This window comes from Lepidochelys olivacea (genome assembly GCF_965140295.1).
Source record: "Lepidochelys olivacea isolate rLepOli2 genome assembly, chromosome: 4".
NCBI lineage: Eukaryota > Metazoa > Chordata > Testudines > Cheloniidae > Lepidochelys > Lepidochelys olivacea.
Window position 1 is genome coordinate 136,092,211 of NC_140414.1, and position 18,888 is coordinate 136,111,098.

Here is an 18,888-nt window from a genome sequence, read left to right on the forward strand (position 1 = left end):
CAGGGAATGGATGGGGGGTGGGATTCCCTGGGGCTGGTCAGTGACTGACAGGGGCCAGGGAATGGATGGGGGGGGGGGATTCCCTGGGGCTGGTCAGTGACTGAGGGGCCGGGGAATGGATGGGGGTAGGGGGATTCCCTGGGGCTGGTCAGTGACTGACAGGGGCCAGGGAATGGATGCGGGGGGGATTCCCTGGGGCTGGTCAGTGACTGACAGGGGCCAGGGAATGGATGGGAGTAGGGGGATTCCCTGGGGCTGCTCAGTGACTGACAGGGGCCAGGGAATGGATGGGGGGGGGGATTCCCTGGGGCTGGTCAGTGACTGACAGGGGCCAGGGAATGGATGGGGTTGAGGAGAGAATTGCCTGGCTTCCCGGCCACGAAGAAATCCCTGTTTCTTGCCAGCACTGAAGCCAGTTGCAATGGCCTCCCGCACCGGACCACACTGAGCAGCGAAGGGCAAGAAGCCCCAGCCCAGCCAGCGGCAGGAGACCGAAGCGTTTGGTGCTTTGGAGAAGAGGCGCCCCCGGGTGGCCTTAGATGTTAATGCTGCCACTTGGAGCAGGTGAGTGGGCGAGTCTCGCAGCCTCTCCGTTTCTGCAGCCGGCCCAGGATGCGTAGGCAGAGCTGGTGGGTTTTTAAAAGTAGGATCTGCTGAATCAGAGCCTGAGAGCTGTCCAGGGCTGTGTGTGGCCATGTGCTGCAGAAGGGAGGCACCCCCTGGCCGCACACTCGCTGATGGAGAAGGAGATGCTGCTATTCCGCCTGGCACACTCTCCAGGAAACAACACTGACATAACTTCAAGCCAGGAGACTTGGGGAAGGAAAGGTGAGTCACATGCTCTGACCCCCTTCATCGCCCGCCCGTTTCACCAGTCAGGGGCATTGCATTTCCTCTGTGTCTCCTGCTCTGATGTGTGTCTATCCATCCATTCATTCACTGAACCATTCCCCCCCCAAATCCAATTGCATCAACTGGGGTAACACATTTTACATTAACCTCAACGCTTTATTTGTCACCACATGAGGAGGAACGAGGAGTTTATAATCTAGCCGTGTCAATATTGCCTGGTTATTTGAGGTGTTAATTATACAGCATCTAGAAGCTGGATTACTACTGTTGTTTTTGAAAACTTGGAAGGTGAAATGGGGGTGGAGGGAAAGGATGTTAGCAACGGGCAAAGCAGATGTTTTTTCGCCAGTCTAAAAGGTACCCTAGTTACCAAAAGCCAGCCACACATGGTTAGTTCCACTGTGTTTGATGTAGCAGAGGTATTAATTGGCAGCCAACTTGCAGTTAGTACAAAGTTCAGTATGGCGAGAATACGGAACGTGATATACACATAGATATAGATGTGTGTGTGTGTGGTCCATATGTACCCAAGCACACATATTGAAAATGCAAATAGAAGTGTCTGTTTCTTACGCATTTATTTTAACTATACAGTTGTGTTCCTATCCAGATAAAACACATGTGCACACTGTGCAGCTACACTCATCCAAGCAAAAATATAACATGGACACAGCAGTACAGTTAACAATAAATGTCTGAAGTTTAGCCTCTTGCATTTGAAGGTGTAAATTAGAATATGCATATTTCTACCTTTGGCTCTGGATTTGAAACCCACTATATTGACACAGACATATTTCAGTGAGTGAGACTTCCTGGGAGCTGGTTATGTCTGAACATATTAAATATAAAATGCTGCATGCTTCACGGATCTGAAAAGTGTGCTGCTGATAGAAGATTGCCTGGTTTTTTTTTCCCACAAAAGGAAAAATATGGATTATGTGGGAAGCAAGCAAGCAAACAAAAGCTGGGAGTTGTGTTAAGTACTGATAGCAAGGAAGGCACTGATAATGGGGAGAGGGGAAGGAGGGGGCGCTGTGGGAAACCAGCTCCGAGGAAGTTTCACGCACTGAAATACATCTGTGTCAATAAAGTGGATTCCAAATCAAGAGCCAAAAGCAGGACTATGCATATGCTAATTTACACCTTCACGTTCCAGTTGCTAAATTTCAGAGCTTAACCTGCCCAGGGTATAGTATGAAGGATGTTTGAATGCCTGTGTGAACAGGGAATGTTTGGCTGTGTGTATGAACAGTCACACATGACCCCCTGCTAGACTAGAAGCTGAAGGCTGTGCTATCTATGGAAAAGTAATTTTCCCATGAGGTCTTGGATTTTGACGTACGAGTTCAGTTAACCTTGAGCTCCTCCTAGACTATTAGGAATTGAAGAGCATGAAACTGGAAAGAATATCCACTCTTATAGTTGCCATAAGAACTGAAAAATTGACTTAAATCTCAACGCCACGGTTATTTGGAGGTTCTTAATTCCTCAGAGAGACTCTTCCAGTAGCTATCAGTAGATAGAATCATAGAATATCATAGAATATCAGGGTTGGAAGGGACCTCAGGAGGTCATCTAGTCCAACCCCCTGCTCGAAGCAGGACCAATTCCCAGTTAAATCATCCCAGCCAGGGCTTTGTCAAGCCTGACCTTAAAAACCTCTAAGGAAGGAGATTCTACCACCTCCCTAGGTAACGCATTCCAGTGTTTCACCACCCTCTTAGTGAAAAAGTTTTTCCTAATATCCAACCTAAACCTCCCCCACTGCAACTTGATACACTGGCACAAGTTCCTTGTGACTTGCACTGACTGTCACTTGATTTGCAGATGAGCTTTAAAGCCTTGGCTTGAAACGAAAAAGCCATATATGGGTGGAGTCCTGGCTATCCAAGGGACTGTCTTGCTTACCCAGCATGTGATACTGTGGCAGCAGTAATCGCATGAGGCAGTCAAGCTAACAGCCCCCTAGTTTGATAGAGAGGGTGCTTGGGACAGGGTATTCTCAGTGTAGGAGCCTAGGTTTTCAAGAGTAATTAGTGATTTTGGGTGCAAAATTTGAGACATCTTAAAAGAGGCTGATTTTCACAAAGTGCTTTTCATTTGCCCTTTCAAAAATCAAGCCCCTTTGAAGTGTCTCAAACTGGACACCTAAAGTCAATAGTCACTTTAGAAAATATGGGCTTCAGGATCTGGAAGTTGCTTCCCCATGCGGGTTTGCCAGAACATCAAAAGTGCTAGGCTTTGGAGTGTTTGATGGGAGGTATCCTGGGGCGGGTGTCGGGAAGGAATTGACTTTGCTTTGTGGCTGGAGCGTTGTTCTGGCAGGTGGGCGAGGAAGCATTTCTGAGGGCTAAGTTTGATATTTTGCAGATGGGTTACTATCTTGGCTGGTGTTAGGAGGGCTTCATTTTGATTTAATGTATCACATTTTAGCATGTGTCTAGTGTGACGTGCCAGGGTATAATCCAGACTAATGAGCAGCTGTGTCACCCCTTCCCTGCAACTTGGGTGCCTTACTATGCCTTGCTACAGTAGCTCCCAGCTGCGCCACTCACAAACAACCTCCAGTATGCAAGTCACACCCTGAGTGTCTGTGTGTAACTGCAGCCTGCCAGACACACCTAGTCACAGTCTGGCTCTCACCAGCCTCGGTTATACTGCAGGGTGACCCCAACATACCCTCAGCCCTGAATTTCCCTCCAGAAATGTATGTCCTGTACTGCTCAGCCCTCTCTTAGACAGTACAAAATATTGTAAATCAATTTATTCCTTAAACGGAATAATATGCCATCTTATTATCTCAAATAGTTATTCAGGCACTTCAGTATAAACACACTGGATTAGAAAAAAACAGTAAAACAGGTTTGTTAACTACAAAAAGAGATTTTGAGTACAAATAATGAGGCATAAAAGTCAGAAATGGTTATAAGAAAAACAAAGATAAGATGTTTACTATTACCTAACTTAACAAACAATATCAGATTCAAGCAAAGTTTCTCACCACATGATTTCAGCGTCTTACTGAGCAAACCCTGTAGGTCAGGACCTGTATGCCAGAGTCCAACGAATGCTTCCTTGGTCACTTCAGGTGCAGTGAATGTGATGGGAAGGAAGGGGTGGGGGGTGCTTTGGGTATTTGTTGCTCCTTTTTATAGTTTCAGCCCCCCTCTTGAAAAACATTTCCAGCTGGGCACTAGGACATAAAGTGTCTATGTGGAAGGATGTTCCCTGATGGCTTTTTCCTCACCTGATTGAACTTTCTTTTTTTCCCTTCCAGCTTGATGACTCTCTTTACTGGTTATATGCAAATTAAGCAAAGCACATATTCCTTTGTTTAGAAGAGACCTGTTTGCCAACCTCAGTTTGGTCAGGGCTGTGGGGTTTGGAACATGTGTTAATAACTTCATGCAGTGAAATCTTATTATGTCACATGGAACGTTGCCTCATTTATTTTATCAGGACAATATCATAGAATCATAGAATCATAGAATATCAGGGTTGGAAGGGACCCCAGAAGGTCATCTAGTCCAACCCCCTGCTCCAAGCAGGACCAATAATCGACCAGCAAATTATGAGTTTTCAAACAATACTTTACAAGACATGCCTTGTACAAAAATTATTACAATAGTGTGGAGGGGGTGAACCCAGGGGTGCATTCTGTCACACCTAGAGATTCTCCAATAGTTCGGGAGGTTGGGTTTGGCTAGTTGGGTTTATGGAACTGAATTCTAGTTGCTGTGACATATGTGTGCTATTAGCTTGTGACTTCAATGTCAGCTATGGATCAGCAGTACGTTTCTACTGACCCTCTTTAAATTTGTGTGCACTAACACTTCGACATGGAAATGGAGCAATTCAACATTATCAAACTGAAACAGTTTGATGTCTCCAAAATCGAAATTTGTGGGAATTTCCATTCTGTGGTAAATTTCAAAATTTCAGTTTTTCATTCTGATTCAGAATAAAAATAAATGCCAAAATGTCAGAAATTTCCCCCAAATGGAAATTCCATTTTCCAACTCTCTAGCCATGAATATATATTACACCACCATTCTGATCACGACTGGGAGTCGAACTAGGGAACCTCTAGAGATAAGAGCATAAGCCTCTCTAGCTTGACCTCAAGGACCAAATTCCATGACTAGGAGCTGTAACAGACCCATATCATCAGAGTATCGGGCACAGAGGGGGGCACCTAGAACATACTGAACAATGGGTTACGTATGTATCCAGACTAAGCAGAAAAATCTTCTCATCCACCTTGACAAGGACCAAGATGATAATGAGAAAATTTTTTACTTGCCCATCAAATCAGATTACTCACCCCAGGTGAGTGGAATTTAGCAAGGCTGCTTTAATTCTAGATTCTCATTGCTTCTTTTTCCAGTGCTCAGTGCTTTTCCCCTGTATCAAGCTTCCCCTAATTTTGTGCTTTTCATTCACAGGAAGGCTTTTAATTTTCATGATGCCTTTCAGCCAGTGTGGCACATATATAACACTATCATTGGGATTACAAGCTCCCCCCAGTGAATCAGTAACAATGACACAGCGAGGGCAGATTGCTCAGGAGGGTGCGTGGGACTTTTTAAGTGAATGAGACATAATTATGGTTTTTATCTTTTCTTCCATAGACCTGGAATTAATTTGCTTCAAAGCCTGTGTTTTTTTCTTCTCTGCTTCAGGTCTGAACACCGGTGGAAGATGCTGATGGACAAAAATACATCGTCGCTCTCCAACATCTCCTCCACTGCCCTGTCCTGGGTAAGAGGAGATGGCAACTGGACAGGGGCAGGAATGGGTCCCCGGGAGGTGGCTGTTGGACTGATACTAACCTTCATAGACTTGATCACTCTGTTTGGGAATACAGTGGTTTTTATCTGCCCTGTGGTGGAGAAGAGGCTGCGTACTGCAACTTACATGTTTATTATGTCCTTAGCCATGGCAGATCTCCTCGTTGCTTGTCTGGTCATGCCATTTAGGTAAGAACTGCTTGTAAGGTAAGACCTGCTGGTAATACACTTATTTGATGGCATTCAGTAGCGCTTAGCTCAGTGGCTACTATGTAGAAGGCAAGTCTAATGGTCGAGTAGATGGTGCATAGGAAACAGGACGCCTGGGCTCCAGTCCCAGCACTGCTACAGACTCACCATGGGTCAATCACTTCACCTCCCTGTATCTCAGTTTCTCTACCTGTAAAATGGGAATAATGATGCATACACTCAGGGTATGTCTACACTGCAGCTAGGAGCCTGCTTCCCAGCCTGAGTAGATAGACCCGTGCTAGGTCTGCTTGAGCTAGTGCACTAAAACCAGCAGTGTAGCTGTGGGTAGCACCAGCAGCTGCCTGAATACATACCCCCAGGGTCCGGACAGGTTTGCGCTCAGCTAGCTTGCAGTGTAGATGTGCTCTCCCTCCCTCAGAGACTAGTCTGGCATTCCTTGTGAGCCTACGAAAACCACTGGAGGCAATGGGAGTTTTGTGGGCTCAAGGAATACAAGATCAGGCCCTCAGTTAGTTCCAGTCTTCAATTTAATAATTATGTTTCCATTAAGATAATATCTTGGACCAGATTGTTCTCTCATTTACACTTGTAGAAACCAGGGGCAACTCCACTGAAGTCAATGGAGTTAAACCAGAATAAAACCAGAGTGAGAAAAAATCTGAGCTCATATATTCAGAAAAATGTCCTACCTGTGTAGCACATAACACTTGTATTAGTAACCTGACATATTTTTAAAGATTAGATTATTCATCCTATTTTTATCCTAGTAATACCCTCTTTAATATTTCTTCGAGCCCCGTCCAAACACCAGTGGAGGAGGGGAGTGGTGTTCTTGCAAAATAAATGTTTTACCTACATAAACAGGACAGAACAATTGCTATCATTTTCAGCTGTCTGGATCTGCTTGTGATTTATAAATGGACGACTAAAAATTTTGTTTTGTTTAAAGCTGTCTCCAGGATGGTTTTCCTTTATTATTGTACTCTGACTGCACTTTCACTGGTGAAAACAAATTCACGGCTCTAATGATTGACATAAGGCTAAAAAGACTAAGGAGGGATTAGACAAATTGCTTTAGACCTTTTAGGCCAGATTCACCACTATGATCTGACTGCATTGCTCTCCTTTGGTGATGAAAAATGGCCATAAACCCAGTTTAACCAGCTGGTTAAACAGAGTTTGCATCTGCTTTCAGACATCAGCAATGCAAAGCAGCCAAAGTCTACAAATGAATTTGGCCCTTTTATTTAAATTTAAACCCTGATGTGTAAGAAATAAGACAAAAATGTTAAAATAATGTGGAGAATGGATTTCCCAGCAAGGAGAGAGTTACAGATTGAGCGGAAGCCTATTAAATAGTCTCAGAGGAAAACAAAAATGGTGTTAGAAGAGAGTTAAAATTATCCTTTCCAACCACATTAATAGACAGTCATAGTTTCAAACTCAGGAAAATCTCAGTTCAGTTCCCAACTAGAGCTGCTTGAAGTATTTTCTATATACTGTTTAACCATAGCTGAGATGTTTAACAGAGATGCATCAGTTGGTACAAAACTTTCATCAGGAAGATTTTTGGGCACGGGGGAAGAGTGAGTGTGATTCTATACCTGGGAGGTTAGCATACCTGGGAATGGGAGATGGGAGACCAATGGTCAAGCCCCTGCTCAAACTGATGTAGCGTGCTCTGGGCTGAAAACCTGTGCTCTAAATCAGGTAGAAGAGGGACATGAACTCGTGGTTCCCACATCCCAGGCCAATAACAGGATCCACAGGCTTCTGTTTTCATGCAAATGTTCAACAGTTTGGGTTTCCTTCCAAAGCAGAACATAATCAAATTTCAAACCATTGAATATTGCCACAAAATGCAACGGTCATCCTCCGGTCAGCTCTTGTTCCAGCCTCATCGTTGGCACCACCCTTCTATCTCTTCCCACTCTCACCTGTTGCTACACAAACTTATGTCTGCTTTGTTGGGTGTATGAATTCCAATAGCTCCAGCTTTGGTTGCATGATGAAATAACCCACTCCCCTCCTTCAGGCCCATGGGAAGTCATTGGGAATATTGGAAGTGACTTCACTGGGAGTAAGGTTAGGGACTCTGCATCATTTACATTGGGGTCCTCATTATGTGCTGTGGGGGGGGGTAGGGGGAGCGTGTCAGAGCCCATGTTTGGTATACAGGCTCTGTACTGAAAAGGGCCCCCCAGATTTGTCAGCAGGCAGTTCGTCGTAGGTGGAGGCTGGCCCAGTGCACATGGCTAGTACATGACTCAGGATCAAGTCAAAATGGAACAAGAGCAGGAAGTGAGGGGAGTGGGATCATGATTTGCTGCCCGGCCTGAGATGCTGATTGGGTGGTGTCAGCCAGTAGCTGGCAGTTAAATACTTGCTGCAGCGCGAGGAGGCTGCCAAGCTGGGCCTACACACCTGAGGGCTCCCTCCACAGAAGGGACTGGCTGTGATGAGTGCTCTGCTGTTGCAAGCTCCCCCTAGCAGTGGGAACACAAGTTAACTGAGGAACCCCTATGGCCAGAGCTGAGCTGGTGCTTTCCTGATGGTGACCATGACAAAAGGAGCCATGTTAATGCCAGCTGGCTGGAGCAGGGAAAGCAGTGTCACAAATAAAGGATAACTAATAACCGTAACCAACAGGGGTGTGCTTCCAGCAGTCTGTCTGCCAACCCCCATTTCCTCAGGCTTGTTGGTACCTCCATGTCCCTGTTGAAGCCCAGAGCGGAGAATCTGCTACTTCTGCCAGTTTAGTCTCCCTCTCTCAAGACTCTGCACTGGAAGTAGAGGGCACTGCCTCCCCCTACCTTCTGCTCTGTGCTGAGGGCCTTTCTCCAGCAAGTCTTCCTGCCAGTTTGCTGTAGGGACAAGTCACCAGGGCTGGAAGTGGAACCTGGGTCTCCCATGGTGGGGGGTTAACAAGCCCCACCTCCCCCCACAGATACCTCAGGCTCCTTGCTCCCACCCGATTGACATGTTCTTCCTCTTAATCTAGCCCTTCCTCTCCAGCAGATTTTCTTCCTCTCATTCTATGCATGACCCTTAAACACACTGTGGTTCTCTAGAGTTCCCACATTCTTCCTGTGGCCACGGGGATCCCCTCCTGGACCTTCAGGGAACTAAGAGCTCTCCCTGCAAGAGCTTCCCACTTACCCAACTACCCACATGTCCCCTCTGCCATCCATATACTGACACAGCCTTCCTGGTTAGGGTGAGAGGAAATGCTAGGGCCAGCACTGTGGACTGGGGGAGCATTTCCCAAGCAAAACGCTCACCTCCCCGAACTGGGAGGGAGCATCCCTCACCAGCAGCGGGAGAGGCTTTCTTCCCAGTAAAGGAGGAGTGGAGAATCTGATGCCACATTTCCTTGTGGATCAGCAGCAGAACTGAGAAGGGAGGGGATGGGGTGGTTCTTACCTCCAAGGAAATGGAGGTAACAAAAAGGGCTGAGGAAACTGGTGCTCAGCAAAGAGTAATCTGTCTATGCTTATGTCTTGTAGGGAAGAGGAGCAGTGCTTGTAGGCTGAGAAAACAACAAAGAAAAAACGGGGGGTGCGGGTTGTTGGTAGATAGCATTTCAAGAGGGGAAGTATTTCCATGACAACCAATGGCTTAATTATACAGTTAGAGAGAAAATAACCCATTAAGGAGAGAGACACCATATTTATCAGGAAAACTACGAGGGGAACCATATGCAGGCAAGGGTGCCATTTTAAGCACCGCAGGGGTCCAGCAGTAAGATCTTTATGTCACAGGACCACAGAATTACTGCGAGCCTCGGGGAGTTAAGAGGCTGCAAGTGCTCTGACATAGCACATCAAAGTGCTGCAGAGAATAGGCAGCACTGTTGTCAGCCAGCACAGAATCCAGCAGCTTTTGCCTCTAAAATCCCATTTCAGCTAATAGAGACTCTCCATTAGCTCTCCGCAGTAGAAGGGCTCTTGTACTATGCAAGCCAGCCACTAGGGGGAGAAGGAGTCAGCACAACACTTCTAACTGGAAAAGGGGACGGTGAAAACAAACATCAGGCCGAAAAATGTGCTCCTGAGTGGAGGAGCTGATCCGAGACTGAAGGATTCAAATCTGTTGTTTTAGCATTGAGCAGTATTACCCCTGCATTGTTAGCTGATGCTTTACGGTGCTCAAATACCACGGTGAGCTGAGTCATAGACGGAGCTTGATGGACATCTTGATTACAGGCAATGAGCACTCCAAGCATGGTAAAATAAAATGCTCCAGTTTATCATTCTAAGTGTGGTGCAATGCGTAGGGTTTCAGTGGCTTGCCATTGGCCCTGATGGGTTCCCATTGAACGTCTTAGTATTGTGCAAGGCTAAACAATTGAGCCTGGTCTTGTATCACCAACCAAGCAGGGCGGGGTGATGACTCCCCCTTGCCCACATGGGCCATCACCACAGCATGTTACCTCCTGGCGGTTAATTTCTCCGCCAAGTTCATAGAGCATACGTTCAATATAAATACATGATTCCGCATATATTACCTGTACATTGATCTCGCAATGATTGCGAAGCTTGACAGGTTGTGAGCATTCTTGTAGATCCTCACATGCTACTCTTTATGGATAAATATTCTGTAAGACGTGTTTGGTGTAGTGACTTTGTCAGGTCTGAGGTGAGAGTTGCTTGCAAAGAGCAGGGGAACCTTTGCCAAAGAGTCTCTGTGTCACAGACTCCCAGAATGGGGAAGTTCTCAGTATGCACTTAGCTCAGGTACTATGGACATCACATATGGGGCCTTAAAGGTTATAGAGACCCCCTATCAAGCTGCATGACATCTTTGGGGCAGAACCAAGACCGCCATAGACTAGCTAGCTGGCTAGCATATGCCACAAGTACAATAGGGGTGGATTTAGGTTCACAACTTCCCAGCATGGCTATTTCAGCTTTTACGCTGAATTGCAGCAAATCAGATGTGCTGCACTGTTTTGTTCATTAACACGTGCCAGAAAGAACAAGCCTATGTGATTCAGTGGAAGGAACATTCAGTCCCTCCTTCGCCAGCTTTAGTGAAAGAAAAGAGGTTTAGTTATAGAGACAAAGGGACCCTCATACAATGCTTCACTTGATTTCAGATTAATGATGCAGCAAGAAGGTAAAAAAAAGTATGGTTCTCATGTTGAAATTTCTCTGATTTTTTCAGGATCTATATTTTCCAAGCATTACAAAATAGTACTAAATATCACCACTAAGAAGGTATCAGGTCAGCTGGCAGTGTGTTCTCAGATTGGCATCTATACTATGCCTCCAACTCTTTGGCTTTCCTACAGGGCTCTGCTAACTAAGACCCCTGTTGCTCCAAAGACTTACACAGGTGATTAATTGTACACACTCTGAGTAGTTGCATCAGCTTCAGTGGTTGACTAGAGCTGCTCGCAGTGCCTGGAGTTAAGCATGTGTATAAGTCTTTGCCGTATTGGGGCTTAAAAGACAGGTTCTGCCATCTAGTACCTTGTTTCACAAATTCTACTGAAATCAATGAAGCTACTTGTGAAGTAAGGTACTACTCTGTGAGCAAAGTTGGCAATCAGCCCCTAATTCCTCTGTCCATGTCCACAAGTGCCTACTAGGACTGACTAGAAAGTGGAATTTCTATTCTGTGGGAAATTCTGAGATTTCAACATTTGTTTTTGTTCCAAATCAGATTGAAAAGGACAAATTTCTCAGGGAATGAAAATTCCCAAATATCCCAATAATCAAAATGGTCTGTTTTAATAAGGTAAAATGTTTCATTCTGGTCATGTGGAAACATTATATATATATATATAAAATGTACAAGTTAAACAAAATTAATTCAAATGATAGTAAAAATGAAGCATTTTATCTTAATGGAGCGAAACGTTTCAACGTTATCAAAATGATTCGTTTTGACTTTTTTCCCCGATCAGAAATGTCAAAATTGACATGTTCCAGTAAAACATTTCAATTTCAACAAAATTGCATTTTCAGGGGGGAAAACTGTTACATCGAAAAATGTTCAACCAGCACTAACATCTACCCCTGTCTGGATGCTTCTCCTCTTGTTAATTGGAACATTTCAGGGAATGTTAACAACATATGTGTAGCATAGAGACTGGATACTCTCACTCTCATATTATTCCTTCATTAATGGCACCTAAGATTTGGTGCTCAGTAGTGAATGGACAGGCTGTGCTCATGTCACTGAGGATATCATCATAACACCCTTTATTCTTTAGAAATAAGTGAAATTAGAGAGAAATCACAATTGGGTCAGCTAATCCATCACCCTGCCAGTACAGGATTGTTCCTGAGACCCTGAGCTCTTTGTCCAGTTTAAACATCTCAAGAGAGGGGGCTTTATAGCACTTCTCATAAGGTTGGGGAGTTTGTCATGATGTCTTTAGTCAAAATGTAATCTCCCCAACTCTTGTGTGGTTTGTATGGCGCTTGCCTGCTGCCCTCCACCCCAGACGTGGCTAGATCTCAGGGGTGATGTATAGGTGTACTTTGCAGAGCACTTTGGCATGAAGCACACTTGATTTCTTCTAAAAACTCTGGCTTGCCACGTCACTTAATTTTAAGCCCATTGTATGAGCCTGAATGCATCTATTTTAAATCAGAATAGTTCCTCCTGTGTAAAACCTGGAGGAGATTCTTGGTGTCTAGAGAATGTGCACGTTATCCAGTCTGCTGAAGGGCCGGCTGACTGGTTGGGGCACTCTGTTTGCCTGTGGGAGATGCAGGTTCTAATCCCTGCTCCGATACAAAGTAGAACATATCCAGCAGGAAAGACCTGAGGTTGAGAGCACACCTTCAGGAGTTGGGCCCCTGGGGCAAGGTAGGCAGGGGAAGGCCTAGTTAAAAAATCCTGCTTCAGGGCCACCAGGGAACTGGCTTGCACTAGGGCTCTGAGCAGGTCATTAGTGGTGGGGAGGAATCGCGACACAAGCAGCTTTGCAAATGCTGATTGGCAGCAGCTCAGAGAATCCGGAGCTAAGTGGCAGCTGAGCAGTGATGTTGAGAATGTCACCAGAACATTGGATTCAGGCCCCCAATACCTTTGTGAATCCATCCCATCATCTGTAAAAAGGGGATAACAGCCCTTCCCTACCTCACAGGGGTGTTGTGAGGATAAATGTTATACACTGTGAGGTGCTCAGATACTACTGTAATGGGGCCATATGAGACAACACACAGAGCTCCTCCTAACTCCTCAGATAAATGTTTGTACAACATCCCCTATAACAAGGCTCTGGTACTGCCTGGGGCCTCTAGCTCGTACCGTAGCACAGATGCCAATACATTGAGTGCCATTACCATTCTGAAGAGGCAGAGCAATTGTAACCTGTAAAAGTAGTTTTAATTAATACTAATTAAATTAATTAAACCAAACCCAAGCATTTAAAAAGAGCATTCTATATAGATTGCATTCCTTTCCCCTTTCTAGCCAGCAGAGCTGAAAGAACTCCACTAGGGTTAGAGCAACTGCTGTGGTTTTAGTGGTAAGAAACTACGAAGCTATATAGTTGCAGGGAAGGAGACGGGAATTAATTCTCACAAAGGCAGTGAGCTGTTCACTGTGTCACATAACATAAGTCCAATAGAAAGTTTTTGCAGGAGAAGTCAAGGTCTTATATAAAGCTGGTAAAAGTAGGAAGAAACATATTGCAGCCAGGTAAATTGCAGACCACGCAGCCCGTTGTACTCCTGCCTCAAGCTTCCTGACTGGTTACTCATTTGTTACGGGTTTCAGAGTGGCAGCTGTGTTAGTCTGTATCAGCAAAAAGAACAGGAGTACTTGTGGCACCGTAGAGACTAGCAAATTTATTTGAGCATAAGCTTCCGTGGGCTAAAACCCACTTCATCGGATGCATGCAATGGAAAATACAGGAGGAAGATATATATATATAGATACAGATATACAGAGAACATGAAAAAATGGGTGTTGCCATACACACTATAAGGAGAGTGATCAATTAAGGTGATCACTTAATTGATCACCTTAACTGATCACTCTCATCATAGTGTATATGGCAACACCCATTTTTTCATGTTCTCTGTGTGGGTATATATATCTTCCTCCTGTATTTTCCATTGCATGCATCCGATGAAGTGGGTTTTAGCCCACGGAAGCTTATGCTCAAATAAATGTTAGTTTCTAAGGTGCCACAAGTACTCTTCTTTCATTTGTTATGGTTTCTCTGACTTTGTTGGTAATATTTTGGTGCAGGTGAGTGATTTTCACTGGCTTACTTGCCTCAGTGAGGCATTTATAGGCTAAACAACATGAGAACTGGGGTTCTCATATGAATCCCATTATCCAGAAGCTAAAATGCATGAAATCTGAAGTAGCAGACCAGATGGGAAGTACCAAAGCTGCTTGGAACGTTGGAGGAGGGAAGCTATTCCAAGCCCAGGAATTGAAATATCATGAGAAGACTATGCAGTTCAATTTTATTAAATCACATATGACATCTCTTCGTCAAATACAAAAAGAAAAACACAGTCTAAAACAGCACCATCCAGATAATACATCAAAATGTCAGTTAGAACCTAATATAAGCTCTCTTCTTCAGCACAGTGCAAAAAGGGCAAAAATTGCCACTGAATTGATTACTGAAGGTGGCTGAGAAAAAACGTAAGACCTTATCTTTTGGGATGGTGATAAAAAAATCTTTTTTTTTTTTTTTATACAAAAGAGGCAAAATCCAGCATGCTGAAAAATTCTACAGTGCAAAAGATGAGGTTGATCTTCCAGTGCTCCAGTATGAGCTGTTGTGGAGAATAGCTCTCTCGTTTTGGTTCCATAAGTGTCTTCTTGTGGCACGGAAAAAGCCTGTGACAAATATAACCATATATGAAAATAAAAATAAATTAGAGATGATCTGCACTAAAACTGCAACCATGCCAAGGGATTCCATTAAAACAGCATTCCATCTTGTAGCATAAGTGGGACCTTAACTATGTCCCATATCAGGCTAAAGTCTTGGGCATCAAACTTGGGGATTACTCCAATTTGCCTCCTAACAAAATTTCAATGTGTCTCAATAGCAGTCGCCATATTTTCACTAATCTTGCCAACAGGGTGAGACATAAACTTGGGTCTTGGGTAAATAGGCTTCTACATAGCAGAAAAATAATCACTCTTCAATTGTAACAATATATTGTGCTCTCTCTCTCTCTCTCTCTCTCACCATCCCACAGCATAATTTATGAGGTGACAGGGATGTGGCTATTTGGGAAGCTGTTCTGTAAAGTGTGGATTTCTTTTGATGTCATGTTCTGCACGGCGTCCATTGTCACATTGTGCTTTATCAGTCTGGATAGATATTGCTCCGTGGTGACCCCCTATCATTATTCAATGAGGATGTCACGTCGAAGGCGAGTATACTTCTCAAAAGATCGTGGAGATGGAGGAAGGTTTTAGGATCTGTCAGATGTTCCATCATCAGTCCCAATTCCAGGGTTTAACAATTATCATAAACATCCCCGGAGGGCTAATTTGGACAGATTGCCATCTCTGCTCTTACACCTCAAATTCAAATGGGAGCTAAGAACTGCACCCATTAAGAAAGAATAATTTAAGATCAAGAATTGAGAGGAAGAATTGTCCAGTGGGCTAGCAAGGGACTTGGGAAAGCTTGACTTCATTTCCTGATCTGCCACAGACTTCCTGTGTGACCTTGGGCAAGTCACTTAGTCTCTATGTCACAGGTCCCCCATCTATAAAATGGAGATCATAGCACTGCCCTGCCTCACAGATGTGTGTTGTGAGGCTAAATAAAGAGTGTGAGGCAGTCAAATACTCTAGTAATGGAGATCATACAAGTACCTAGACACAGGCAATCAAGTCTCATATTCTAAAATAGTATCTATGTAATAAGATCCCAGGATGGTCACTCTGAAGTCTAGAATGTCTATACAGTGTGAAGTGATGGAAACAGCTACAAGCATGGCTGAGAGCTCTTTTTGTTTAGAATAGCACCAGGTTCAGTCACCACTGGGGGACGCTGTCCATCACTGTCCAATTTTTAAGTTCTCAGCCATTTTGATTTTATGAAGTACACCCAGTGGTCCTTTATGAAGTGGATTAGTTGGCCCAAATGCCACACCTGTGTGACAGGACAGGCTTTCAGCTACTAGTTTATTTATATTTAACTCCCCATAGTGCTAATTTTTGAGTCCCCAAATCCTTCAGAGTTTTTACTCAGATGTGGAACACACCCTTACTATGGGCCATGACAATTCCAGATGTGCCATTTGCAGCCACCACCCAAAATCTGATCTGTATTTGATAAGCAGCCCTTTGCACCATTTAAAGACCCCTACTTTGTAAAGAACCCCATGGCTGACCTGGCCTGGATGCACTTCTATGAATGCCCCTTTTGAATTAGGAACATGTTGCAAAATTATTTGGCTAGTAATGAGTTTTAGGCAGTGCTACAGACTTGATACATAGCTGAAGGCACAAGGGAGTCAGTGTGCCCACCTACATGTTTCAGGAAGTAGTGATGCCCGGGAAAATGTAAGTAGTGGGACCCTCCAAAAAAACGTAAGAAGGGCCACACTGGGTCAGCCCAATGGTCCATTAAGCCCAATGTCCTGTCTTCTGACAGTGGCCAGTACCAGACATTTCAGAGGGAATGAACAGAACAGGGCAATTTAGAATGATCCATCCCCCATCATGGAGTCCCTGTGTCTGGCAATCACAGGTTTAGGGACACCTGGAACATGAAGTTTCCATCCCTGACCATCTTGGAGGATAGGTCCATCAATGGCTATTAGGCATGAAATTATCTAAGTCTTCTTTGAACTCAGTTATACTTTTGGTCTTCACAACATCCCCTGGCAACGAGTTCCACAGGTTAACTGTGCATTGTGTGAGGAAGTACTTCCTTATGTTTGTTGTAGACCTACTGCCTATAAATTTCATTGGGTGACCCCTGGTTCTGGTGTTATGTGAAAGAGTAAATAATACTTCCTTATTCACTTTCTTCAATTCAGTCACAATTTTGTAGGCCTCTGTCATATCCCCCCTTTAATAATTTTTTCCAAGTTGAACTGGCCCAGTCTTTTAAATCTCTCCTCATATGGAAGCTGTTCCATTCCTCTAATCATTTTCATGGCCCTGCTCAGTACCTTTTGCAATTCTAACGTGTCTTTTCTGAGATGAGAGGGACTAGAACTGGATGCAGTATTCAAGGTGTGGGCAGGGCATGTCATGGATTTACCCTCACCATCCTAACCCAGGAGTTCCCGTGGTGAGGGCAGGTTTAAGCTCCTACCAGTATTCCATAGGAAACCTACAGTAGAGGGCTGCTGCGTGCTGGGACACTTTATGTAAGTGTGACTTTCCCCATGCCCTGGCCTTGCCCTCTGCAGCCAGCAATCTAGTTGTATTCTAGCAAGATAAGAACTCTAATAGTATGGCTGCATGTGTCCATTTTTTAAAAAGTTCATAAATCTAGATGGGAAATAGGGAGTTGTCCTGAGGGCCCTGCTAAGCTGTGTCAAAGGGTTGCAAAATTTGGGCACCATGTCTTAGAAGCGTAAAATGATGATCACCTCCTGACCCTACAACTGGTTGGAAAATTTCAGTGTGTCAATATTCTAATAGAAAAGAAAATATTCCCTGAAACAATGTTTCCCGCTATTTTTCCAACCAGTTCTATGGGTCCCTGATACACAGACTGGCCTAAATCTAAGCCTAATCCAAATAATCCAGACTTTGGAAATGTTCAAATTTGGACCCAAACAGTGTGTCTCAGGCTTCTCTATACTTACCTCTTCAGAGCACTTCAGAAGCATTGACTAATCTCCACAACACACCTGTGGAGTATCATTAGTGTCAGCTGTTTTCAAGGAAGATCTCAGAATAACTTGTACTCCCAAGTTTTTACCCTCCTGATCTTCCATTTGCAGGTGCATCGTAATGACCTGTATGGTCTGGGTATACTCCTCCCTCATTTCCTTCCTACCAGTCATGCAAGGCTGGAATGAGATACCTGGTGTAGATTTTGATGCTGGCAAAGAGTGCATCTTTGTCACCAACTGGACTTTTGCCATCGTAGCTTCTGCCCTGGCATTTTTTGTCCCCTTCATGATTATGTGCAGCATGTATTTCTTCATCTACCGAGCATCACGACTCAAGGCCACTCGCATCATGTCTCAGTCCCTTGAAATTCACTACCATCCCAACAGCAAGAGGCAGAACAACCTGCAGCTGGAAAGCAAAGCCACTCGGACAATTAGCATCATCATCTCAGTCTTCATATTGTGCTGGTTACCATACTTTGTTCTGAATATATGGCTAGCTGCCAAAGGTACCAGTTCCACCAGCCCAGTCCTGGTTGATGCCTTCAAGATCATAACTTGGTTAGGTTATTGCAATTCTACTATCAACCCCATGCTCTACGCCTTTCTGAATCGGGACTTCCAACGGGTTCTGAAGAACCTGTTCACTTGCAGGCGCAGGTCCCAGGTGGGTATTGGAGAAGATATGGTTTCAATAGCCACCTTTTCCAAGACCGCTCAAGACCCAGAATACAGCATTAAAGTCCCAATGCCTACTGGAGCGCTGAAGAGCAAGCACAAACAATAAAGTTCTGGGTTACTTGTTGCAGGATGTGACAGATGCAGAGTGTATGGGGACTGATGTGTATTTTTTTTGGGAGGGGGGGTGTCTATTAATTGAATTTTTTTGGGAAGAGATTGGGTGCAAGATTACAAATGCATTTTTATTTTGGCTGTAATCTGTGTGAAATGTGAGCAACAGGATGATGCCATATTGTCCTTTCATCTTCCTTTATGCTGTGAACAAAATTAGTAGCACTTTCTGAAAGAACAGCAAGGGACCTTGATCTTGCAGCTGAGTTGTCATAACCAATTGACTAGTTTTCCACTAAAAAAAATTACACTATATATAAATAGCAGAAAAGTTTCCTGTGAATGATTCAGTCTTTATGTTGAAAAAGTAGCCATGAAAAATGAATTGTGCTCACTGAGCGCCTTTTAGCCTGGGTGTAATCTACAACTGAGTATATGTGCAC

At 44.3% G+C, this 18,888-nt stretch overlaps 1 protein-coding gene across 1 annotated transcript; it reads left to right on the plus strand.

Moving 5' to 3' along the window:
- Window positions 1-658: 658 nt before the first annotated feature.
- Window positions 659-18,470, plus strand: LOC311520083 (histamine H2 receptor-like). Its single transcript, XM_084627327.1, has 4 exons — window positions 659-828; window positions 5,535-5,831; window positions 15,044-15,220; window positions 17,762-18,470. Exons 2-4 carry the CDS (start codon window positions 5,554-5,556, stop codon window positions 18,438-18,440), a joined length of 1,134 nt encoding a protein of 377 aa, XP_084483453.1. The 5' UTR covers window positions 659-828; window positions 5,535-5,553; the 3' UTR covers window positions 18,441-18,470.
- The last annotated feature ends 418 nt before the right edge of the window (window positions 18,471-18,888 follow it).